General features: G+C 37.5%; 1 protein-coding gene across 1 annotated transcript in view; it reads right to left on the reverse strand.

Moving 5' to 3' along the window:
• Positions 1-6574: 6574 nt before the first annotated feature.
• Positions 6575-10820, reverse strand: part of LOC117173779 — a 33964-nt gene continuing 29718 nt past the window's right edge. Inside the window, exon 4 of the mRNA XM_033362421.1 lies at positions 6575-6782. Coding sequence (XP_033218312.1) covers positions 6575-6782 — 208 coding nt within the window. The remainder of the gene's footprint in view (positions 6783-10820) is intronic.

The following is a 10820-nucleotide window of genomic DNA, read 5'->3' on the forward strand; positions in this document are numbered from 1 at the left end:
AGCTCCAAGGAGATTATGTTGAAAAATAAAAAAAAATTTACCCAAAAAAAATTGTTTTTATACTTCATTCTAAGGACTTATTGAACTACCCTCGTATAATGAGTTGATAAATGTCATTTTCAGGTTATGTAGCGAAGTTGTCAATATAAAGGCATATTCATATGCAAGAAACTTTTCTTCTGAAGTCATCGGTCGATAACTGTAAACCGATCCCTAACTTACCAGCCCTACTTTGCAAGCTTTAAAATAGAAAATTTTAAACATAACCTTCAGTGAGCCCTGAACTTTAACCCATATGACAGTCGACAATTTTAGTGTTATTACTCTGCCATTCAGCTCAGTGACTTATCATATTGAGAGTGACGCCTTTTGTGCACGAGAGCATCCCTTTGTGTACAGGTGCTTGTACCTCATATTTTTTTTTCTTCTGATTACACGATTGTCACCAATTTATGGTCGTCAGTACATAAATTTGAAAATAAGAAAAGTTGTACTTAATTTTCACAATCATTTGATATTATTTTAATTAAATTTTTTAACTTTTTGAGGATTTCGAAAGATTTTTTAATGATGAAATTGGTTTGTTATGATTCCATGAAAAATGTAATCTGATTTTTCATTTTTCAGTTATGCAAGTTCATAAAATTTTAGAAATAATTCAAATAAGTGTAAAAAATATTTACAAGTTTTGAAAAGATACGTCAATAATTTTGAACGTGAAAAGATTCCAACAAATTTAAAATAAAATGTCGATGTTTAAAGATTTAAAACAATATATTTTATAGCTGCTGAAGAATTTTTGAAGGTTTCAAAAAATTAAGAAAATGTCCTGATTTTTAGAAGGAATTCATTAATGTAAAAACTTAATTTTTTAAGAATATTAGAAAAGATTTTCGAAGCAAATATTTAAGGAAAGTTCGAATCATTTAAAAAGTTGATTCGGAAGATTTTGAATAGTTTTGAAAATAATAATAATAATAATTTGAAAATATTTTTGAAGAACACAAAAAAACACGTAGTTTTTTAAAATTTTGAAATAAAGTTTTAAGAGAATATTTAACAAGATTTAAAAATATTACATAACAATTCCAAAATGGTCGAGAATGAATTTTTACAATTTTCAGACAATTTTACGGAAAACTCGAGTCAGTTTAATACACATTTAGGAATTTTAAAGCTTTTAATAGATTTAGAATATTCGAAAGCTGGAAGATTTCCCAAAATTACTTAAATATTTTTGAATTTTTCCAAGCTTTAAATCCAAAATATTTTTTAAACTTATCGAAATTTGTCCTCAAATTGTGTAAACTCTTGCAAAATAAACAAATACTCTTCAAATTTGTCTCCGTTCTTTGTTTTACATATCTGAAATCTTTCAAAATCTTTTTGAATTTCCTGGAGAAACTTAGAAAAATTATATTTTTATAATAACCTTAAAAAGAATAAACAAAGACAATTACAGAATAAATAGACATTCCAAATTTTTATTTCGTATTACAAATTATTTTCCCTTCAAATCAGAATTTATGAAAATTAATGAAAAAATTTTAAATTAGTAATTTAAGTTTAAAATTCACCTCTGGTTGAAAATTTAATTATTTTGTTAAAAGTTAATCTCTTTTGGCCGAAATCTAATCTTTCTGGTTGGAAATTCATATTTTTGGTTAAAGATTCAAATATTTTGTGCTGCATTATAATCTTTCTGTATTACAATTTCAGCTATTCTATTTTTTAAGAATGTACATTTATTCGTTGAAAATTCAACTACTTGATTAAAACTTTCACTAATGTTTTAAAAAGTCTATTTGCTTCGTAACAGAATTGTTTACTTTTTTATTAAAAAATTCCACTTTGCAACATGTTTTTGTGTTCCTTAGAATAAGTCTAGGCCAAAAATCCTAAAAGAATCATCTAAAATTGTTAAAAGGGCAAAAAAGTATCTGGCAGTGACTTTGTAAAACATAATCCTAATATTAAATGAAAGATAATATGAATAAAAGTTTCTTTTTTATGAAATGTGTTTTTTTTAATAGTTCCGATATTTAAATCTATAGCACATATAAGGAAAATTGTATTGTTAGTCGGTTTTCAATGCACGCTTTGCTACAGCAATGGTCCGCAAACTTTTTGATCAGTTTTCAGGTATGGTCAGGTTTGTACCCACTTAATTTTTTCTATTAATTTTCGATCTATTCATAGACCTCAGTGTAAGTGAGCTTACTCCAGCAAGAGTCTTTTATTCACAGGCATCTAAAAGTAAGAAAAACTAAAAAAAATTAGTTTTTCCACTATCGATTTGAAAATAGCACAATCGGCATCTACGAACATTTCCGATTCCAATGATATGTTACTTGTCCAAAAAATTTGAAAATTTGAAGGAGTTCAATATAAAGCACTTAAACTTAGTATTCAATTTATTACTAAATATTCCAGATATATTACAATTAAATCACTAATTGCAAAATTAAGAATTGTTTAATCCCGATTTTCCCCCTATTTTTAAACAAAGGACCCCTGAAGAACGGGATGGACTGGCCAAGCTCGCAGGTACTACCAGGAAAGTAGGTCATAGAACCGCCAGAGCTTTTTATGGTTTCTGATCATGCAGTAAACTTGAGAAGTTCAAAAATTAACGAAATTTGATATCAGAAAATATCACCCGTTAAATGTATTTGTCCCTTTTCTGCGGTTGGATACAATTTTTAGGTTATGTTAATATAGCATGGGCGCTAAAAAATGGCGACCATTTTGTCTAGTATGACAAATGAACCAAAAAATAAGATCAAATTGATCTCAATCGACAAACCATTATGATCTCTAGAGTCAAATGGTCGTTACCAACAGTCCTCTTTCGGAAGGAATTACAAAATGGAGAGAAGATAACCTGGTTTTTGTTTGTAAGTGAGACATTGTTTAAAGGTCGTGGTAAACTGAATTTGATTTTAATAAGCCGCTTCAATCATTACGTCTTCTGGACGGCGTAAAGCACACATGTTTGTTTATGTCTTTACGAATTTTCAATCTTACAACTAAGTCCATCCAGTATGCGAAATCAAATACAGAAAACCATAAGCTTTAAAGAATGTCTTACTTATAGAAGAAAACCAGGTTACTATCTGCCCATTTTGTAATTGCTTCTGTAGATGACTGTCGAGTAATCTATAGAGTAAAATTAATCAAAACACAACAGCGAAAAATCTTGATTTCATCTTTTTTTAGATAAACATTTATTTGTTGGCCTGCTGGCCCAGAAAAATTACCTTGCTCACTTCTCCATAATTTGCAGTATTCATCTTAAAATTATAGATCACAAACTATCATCCATCCACAACTTAATTCTACAACCGCTAATTATCATCGCTTTGTCTTCTTGGCTCCGTCTCACACGCATTTCACTATTTTCCGCCTTGCCTCGCATTGCCAACCTCTGCCTCCGCGGTTACTGTCTAATACTTATCTACTAGCTATTTACGATATTTAAAATTTCCATCATTTTTGGTTCCTCTCTTCTACCCCTACGGGCTGTAAGACCTTGTAGTGGGTGGGGAGGCTTAAGCCTGTAGGACATAGGGATCAAACGGATCTCGGCCTGCATGCGAATGGATATGGATGAAAGGACCCCTATAAACAGGCTCTCCTGGGTGTTTTGAGAGGGATCCCTATAAACGGACTCTCCTGGTATGCATAATTGTATTATGATAGAAGGGTGAAAGAGCCTAGATAACATGGACCTTCTGGATCCTTAGGTTAAGGTCTCTCCCAGACCGAGCTCTAATTTCTAGAATCGGCACGAGAATGACCTGCGGCCCGCACAGCGACCAAGAAACAGCCCTCCGTTGGAATGGGGGCCTGTGAACGGATATCCTTTAAGTTTCTCGCTCATGGTGACCACCGCCCAAAGCCACGGGTGTAGAGCGATCGTGCCCATGGCACTTTGGTACCTAGAGGTTACGAAGGTGTCCTAACAACCTCTCGGGGACACCGGACAACCTCTTCAAGTAATTAGTCTTATCCTTGCATACGGGGCTCTGCAGGAGCGGACCTTTTATTTCCTTAGCTACTCGTGGGAACCAAAACAGTTCACGCAAATACACTAAAAAAAGAAGAAGAAAGGGAGTTGGCGGAGGGGCGAAAGGGGCTGGGTCCTAGCGAGTCTAGCATAACCGTTTCAGCCCAATGTGTCTCTCCGGCAAGCCTTACTCATGCAGCGAGGCGACTGTGTCCCTAGCTCTTTTGGAAGCTGAGGGTGTGATGGCCCCTCTGAATGAGGCTATGGAAACTAGACTGGCTAATCAGTCCCCCAATAAGAAGAAACGCATTAACGGTTCCCTGTAAAGGAGACTGAGGAGGCAAGCAGGCAAGAGGCTACCTGGAGGGCGCTCAAAAAAGTTTCCCCAGATCAATGTGAAAATTCAAGACTCATTTCTGCAGGGTCTTTGTATTTGTGGCAGCTGAATTAGTGGCTAAAGTTTTTGACCAAAACAAAGCCTTGGGAAGGCTTATCTCTTAAGGTGGTTGCGGTTGAGTTGCTCCAGAAGACGGTTAAAGCTGCGGAGTGGTTCCCCGGTAGACTGATGGACCCGCATGGGGTTCTCCGTCAGCTGGAGAGATTCAACCCTTTACTTAAGACAGCTTCCTGGCGGATCCTCAGACACCATAGGACTCAGGAAGATGACACAGCTGGAGAATTTAAACATTTTCTAGTTGTGCAAATTTCTCAGTCACAGGCGAAGACCCTTGTGGCCCTCCACAACAGGCCCTTCTACCTTTGTGGACAGGTCAACTTTAAAGGTGCCAGCCAGGGGCAGGCGGAACCTGTCGGTGGACAAGAAGATCAGAATCAGTCCTTTATGAATACTCCTCGTCTAACCAATGCCCAGATTAACTTGCATCATAGCAAAGGCGCATCTGCAATTTTGCAGATGGACATGGCCGTGAGGCACACAGGTATGTCACTAATCCATGAACCCTGGTTAGTTCGAAATACCTTCAGGGATTTAGGGGGGTGGGCTAGTTTTTTTACAGGGACCTTAAGGCGGCTAATCCAAGGGCATGCATACTGGCGAAGGAAGTCAACGTTGTCCCGCTGCTTGAGCTATGTTCCAGAGACTTGATGGTGATAGTCACGGATATTGAACGAAAGGGAAGGTTAGTCATGGGATCGGCTTATATTCCATATGATAGCGATACCAATCCACCAGTGGAGGTACGTAAACTGGTGAAATACTGCAAGGTAAGGAGTCTTTCTCTTCAGCTGAGGTGCGATACTAACTCCCACCATACTTTGTCGGATAGCACGAACATCAACTCAAGAAGTAATGACCTATTGGAATACCTAATGACCACTGACTTCAATATTCTTAATACGGGGAACACCTCGACATTTTGGAATTCAGTCAGGAAGGAAGTCATTGACTGAACCTGCAGTTCAGAGAGTCATTCTCTGTACCGGTAGTTTTACAGATAATATCAAGAAGTGGAGAGTCTCAGATGAACCCACTCCCTCAGATCACTCACTGATAGAGTTCGTGTTAGAATCCGCTGTACCCACCGACCCTGAATGTATCAGAAATAAAATAAGAACGGACCGGGGTCAGTTTTCGATAGAATTAAGAAGTGCACTCTCAGGAATACCCAGGTCAATTAGAGACGTGGATACCCTGGTGATGGCGGCCGAGATTTTCACGGCAGCCATCAAATCCACTTATGAAAGTAATTGTCGGCCTACAAAAGTCCGAAAGGATGGAGAGACACTGGTGGAACGCGAAACTCTAAGAACTTCCCAGGCAAACTAGAGAGAGGTTCAGACCTGCCAGCTCTGACAAAACTTCCTCGAACCCCGGATGCTATTTTTGGGACTCTAAAATTGCCCGGCGGGGGTACTCAGAGTCTGATTGGGATACCTTGACTCACCTGAGCAAGGCACATTTACCGGGCTTTACAAAGTTAGAAGAAGAGATGACGGCACTTCCGAGACAATCAAAGCCGCATGTGGCCCAACTAAGCCCGAAACGGCGGCTAGCTAACGAGATTGTCACCCCAGCCAGGGTCAGGTGGGCCTAAAGTCCTTCAGTCCTTACAAGTCTCCCGGTCCGGATGGCATATATCCAGTCCTCACATCTTTCCTACTAAAAACAGTGAAAATACTCTTGGACAGATATATCCGCGATAAGGTCTTGTCAAGTAGTCCTCTTCACAAGCAACAACACACATATAGGGCTGGTCACTCGACTGAGACCGCCCTAAACACTGCAGCTAACCTAATTGAAGGGCAACTGTAGCAGAAAGGTCTCGCGATTGGAACCTTGATGGAAATCGAAGGACCCTTTAATTACACCTCTGGAGAAGTGATCAGGGCGGCCATGATCGCACACCGTGTGCCTAATGCAGTCGTGGAATGGACCTGCCACATGTGGACCAATAGGAACTTAACCACGACTAAGGGTGATACCACTTTATGTGGAACCGTTGATTTGGCATGTCCACAGGTAGGTGTTCTATCACCCTTGCTGTGGTGCCTCGTAGTGGATAAATTGCTTCATCTACTCACGAGTCAGGGCCTCTACGTTATGGGCTAAGCGGACGATATACTGGTTATCGTTATTATCGTGAGGACTGGACTATCAGTCAATCCGAGTAAGGCGGATGCAGTTGTTTTCACCAGAAGGTTTAACTGCGAAACCACGAGTTCCTTCAAATTGTCTGAACAAAAATTGGAAATCGAAGAGCAAACCAAATATCTAGGAGTCATTCTGGATAAGAAGCTGTCATAGAACAAGCACCTAGAAAACAAGTGCAAGAAGCTAGTAGCGACTCTTTGGCTCTGTAGAAGAGCTATAGGGAAAATCTGGAGTTTGAAACCGGAAAAACTTATGTGGATGTACACAGCAATCCTGCGACCCAGACTAACCTATGCGGCAGTCGTCTGGTGGATCAGGATCGCACTTTCTACTGTGAAGTCCGGACTGAAAAGAATCAGGGGACTGATTCTGACAGGAATCACTGGTGCCTCGAAGTCGACACCCGCGATGGCCCTGAGAGCACTAATAGGTTTGGAGCCCCTCAATCTCACCATAAAGGCCGTGGATACGAAGGCGGCCTAAAGATTAAATATGTTAAACGATAGCAGTATCTCGACAGTTATGCGGATACTAATTGAAATCGCAAGGAGGCCGACACTGAGCATGCTCAGGGACAAAATGTACCGAGTTAGCCTATTCACGAAAGAGGAATGAGCTACGATGAGGCACACCTGCAAAGTGATGAAGACGTCTGGTTTACAGGTGGCTCCAAGAACAAGGAGAACGCTGGAGCAGGTGTATATCATAGAAGGAACGGAATGGGCCTCAAAATTGCGATGGGTTCCTACGCAACAGTTCTACAATCTCAGATTATAGCCTTGCTCCAGTGCGCCTATCAGGCAATGGAGTATGGCGGAAAAAGAAACATTCGCATTTGTTTAGATAGCAGGGCTACTATCATGGCTCTGAATGAAACAAAGACCACGTCGCTGCTAGTATGGGAGTGATTTGAGGCACTAAATAAGCTAGCGACAGGAAACAGAGTCATCCTGCTCTGGATTCCTGGACACAGTGACATCAGGGGCAATGAGATATCGGACAGGCTAGCAAAGCTAGCAGCAAATATAAATTTTATTGGACCTGAGCTAGTTGTAGGTGTTTCCAGCAGGTTCGATATTAAATATATTAACAATTGAGTGACCAAGGAGCATTATAATTAGTGGGATGTGGTCTCTGGTTGCGAACAGACTTTTGGGCTTAAAGCTAAATCCTCATCGAGCGAAAGAAATACTTAAGCTCGGGAGGAATGAAGTCAAAGTGCTAACAGAAATGTTTATAGGACATGAAAACCTCCGATATCACGGACATAAGATGGAGCTTGAAGAAAGTACCCTCTTTCGTCTGTGCGGAAAGGATAATAAGACTTCCAATCATATTCTCTGTCACTGCCCTGCGATTGCGGAGAAACGTGTAACACTCACAGGCAGCTTCTGCATCAGTGAGTCTGAAATATTAACCAACAGCGTGGCTGCGGTGCTTTCTTTATGTAGGGGCTTTGGAGCAATTCTTAAGGCTTATAAGGGGGCGCAACAAGGTTACCCAAGCGTCAGGGGCTGTGATAGTCTCGACCCAGAATATTCATAATAATAGTTCCTGTCTCCACAACATTTGCCTCTCATTCTTCTTTCACCTTCCTTCTCTTCTTCTCCATCTCACCTAAAAGCCCCTTCATCCGTATAATCGCCCTTTCACCCTCTCTCAGTCAATTTTTTACCCTTCCGTCCCGCTTCCGCAAAATTCATATATTCTCTTCTCCTCAGGGAACAACAAAAAGCGCGTACACTCTCGACCCCTGCTTCACTAATTTTCTATCCAACACGTGTTCCAGAGCGTAGATATTGTCGATAGTGTTCCAATCCATCCTAAAAACAGCTTGCCTCTCCGGCAATATTCCTTTCTCCTCTGAATCCTTCTACAGCCTTCGCGCCAACACCATTGCGTATTTTTTGTATGCCGTATTCATTAGCGTAATCTCTCTATAATTTTCCTGCCTATCTCTATCTCCTTTTTTACATATTAGAAGTATTAACTTTTCTCTCTACTATCCTGCGAATTCCTTCCATCTCCACACTTTCTTCGCTATCTCCTTCATCCTCTCCCTAGCCTATTGTGAACCAAATAGTAACATTTCGTTCTCTACCCCAACCAGCCCTGCTGCTAGTGACCTTTATTCCATTCTTATCTGTTTCTATATTTCCTCGTCATTCAACTCCACCATTCCTGCCTTCCTCGTTCTTATGCTCCCAATATCCCTCTTCTGTGAATCTGAGCCCTGAAACGATTCTTTAAAAAACTCTATCCACTTCTCACTCCTTATCTTCTGTCTTATGCCCACTCTACGCCTCCTAAACCTATTTATTATCTTTCACATAACCCTCTCTGTCTTAATTTTTCCCAATTCGTCTTCCAGATCTTTCTTGTTTTCGCCACTGGTAACCATATCATTCACCACCACCCAGCCTTTTCTTACCCTTTAATTTCCTTTCGAAGCTTCTTTTAAATCCTTTCGATTTGCTCCCCTCTGAAATCGAATGATTAAACTCATCAGAGGGTTTCAATTTTTCAAACAAAAAATACCTGAAATCTTTTTGAAATTTTCATAATCTATATATTTAGAAAATCATTAAAATCTTTGTCAAATATTTAAAATATTTTTGAAATATTTGAAAATATAATCATAATAATTATTATTTTTATATATACACAATAAAAATAATTGACTCCGGATTCTATCAGATTTCGAAATTTCAACTTTTTAACATATCATTTTTCAGGAAATTTCATGGTGCACCTTTTTTCCCCGGCAAAAAAGTTGTATCTTTTACCGATTCCGTAAAAAATCAAAAAAATTAAATTTTTTAAACAGGAAAATTTACTAATTATTTTCACTTCAAGTTGATCCGAAAGAAAAACATCTTACTATTTTAAGATCAATGAAGAATAAAAAAGTTGTAGATTTTTTTCCAAGCAGTATCCAAATAATGCTAGACAATTTTCAAACGCTTCGTTTATCGGAGGAATTTTGAGTAAGCCGAATCTTCCAGCCAAAAAATTTTTACTATGAAATAATAAAGTTTTCTGAAAAATGTTACCTTACTTGAATTATTTGTTAACAAAATATAATAATTCAAATAGTCCCTGGACTGCTATCATTTTGTCTTTTTATTTATTTGCTTATAATATTAAATAAAAATGTCAATATCAAACCCTGATTCATTATTTTTTTATTAGTACAAAATCATCAATTATTTTTATCTTACATTACATATACGTATTCACAGGGTGATTACATTCAGAAAAACGTATCTTGCCGCACCAATTTTTTAAGAAAATGATTATTTTTTAAACAAGAAAATTAATTTTCTGCTGTAAGAGATGTATTTTCAATCAAAGGCATGAATTTTTAACAGAAAAGTTCATTTTCACACAATATTTTTATTTTCTACCAATAGCTTATATTTCCCTTAAAAGATTCCTTATAACTCAATTTTTCTGGTATTTATTAAAACTAGAATTATCTGTAATTATACCACTAATTATCAAGAAATGTGTCGCACAGATTCAGTGCTCTTTGTGAAAACAGCATGAAAAGAGTTTGTAGATAATCTTATAAAAATCATAATAAACCGATAAAGTGTCACACAGATTAAATAAAAATAAAGTCTAATTACTGAAGTGAAAATAAAATGGAAAACTTAACCAAATATTTATAAGTGAAAAATTGAATTCTAAACTATTCTTTTTATAGTAAATTTATATTTCTTGTACAAAATTTATTAGCAATGCGGCTACCCTTTTGATTTCATAAATCAAGTAAAAAATTGAGTAATATGCTTGACATTATACTGAAAACATCACGAATATTTTGAATAGATAACTCATTAGAAAAACCTGATTCCTTTATTTTCAATCATTTAGAGTAGTATATACACATAAAATATTCCCTTAATTTAACTTATTCAAATTTTCGCGAAATAAAAATAATAAATAAAATCATCTTTTCACAGGAAGTATGTAAAAATACCTTCTTTTCTTTGTTTCGCTAATATTATTAGCCACATTTTATTAATTTCTAGTTCCCTTTCTACCGTTGGAGTTCCTTGCAAACTCGTCATATAATTTGTCAATTATTCATTTTCATTATATATATAATTAAAAATTTGTCATAAGGACAACCGCAGGATTTCGCCGGGAGCGGGTGCTAATCTGAAAAATTGCACCCGCTTCCAGCGAAATCGC

This window comes from Belonocnema kinseyi, chromosome 5 (assembly GCF_010883055.1).
Source record: "Belonocnema kinseyi isolate 2016_QV_RU_SX_M_011 chromosome 5, B_treatae_v1, whole genome shotgun sequence".
Taxonomy (NCBI): Eukaryota; Metazoa; Arthropoda; class Insecta; order Hymenoptera; family Cynipidae; genus Belonocnema; species Belonocnema kinseyi.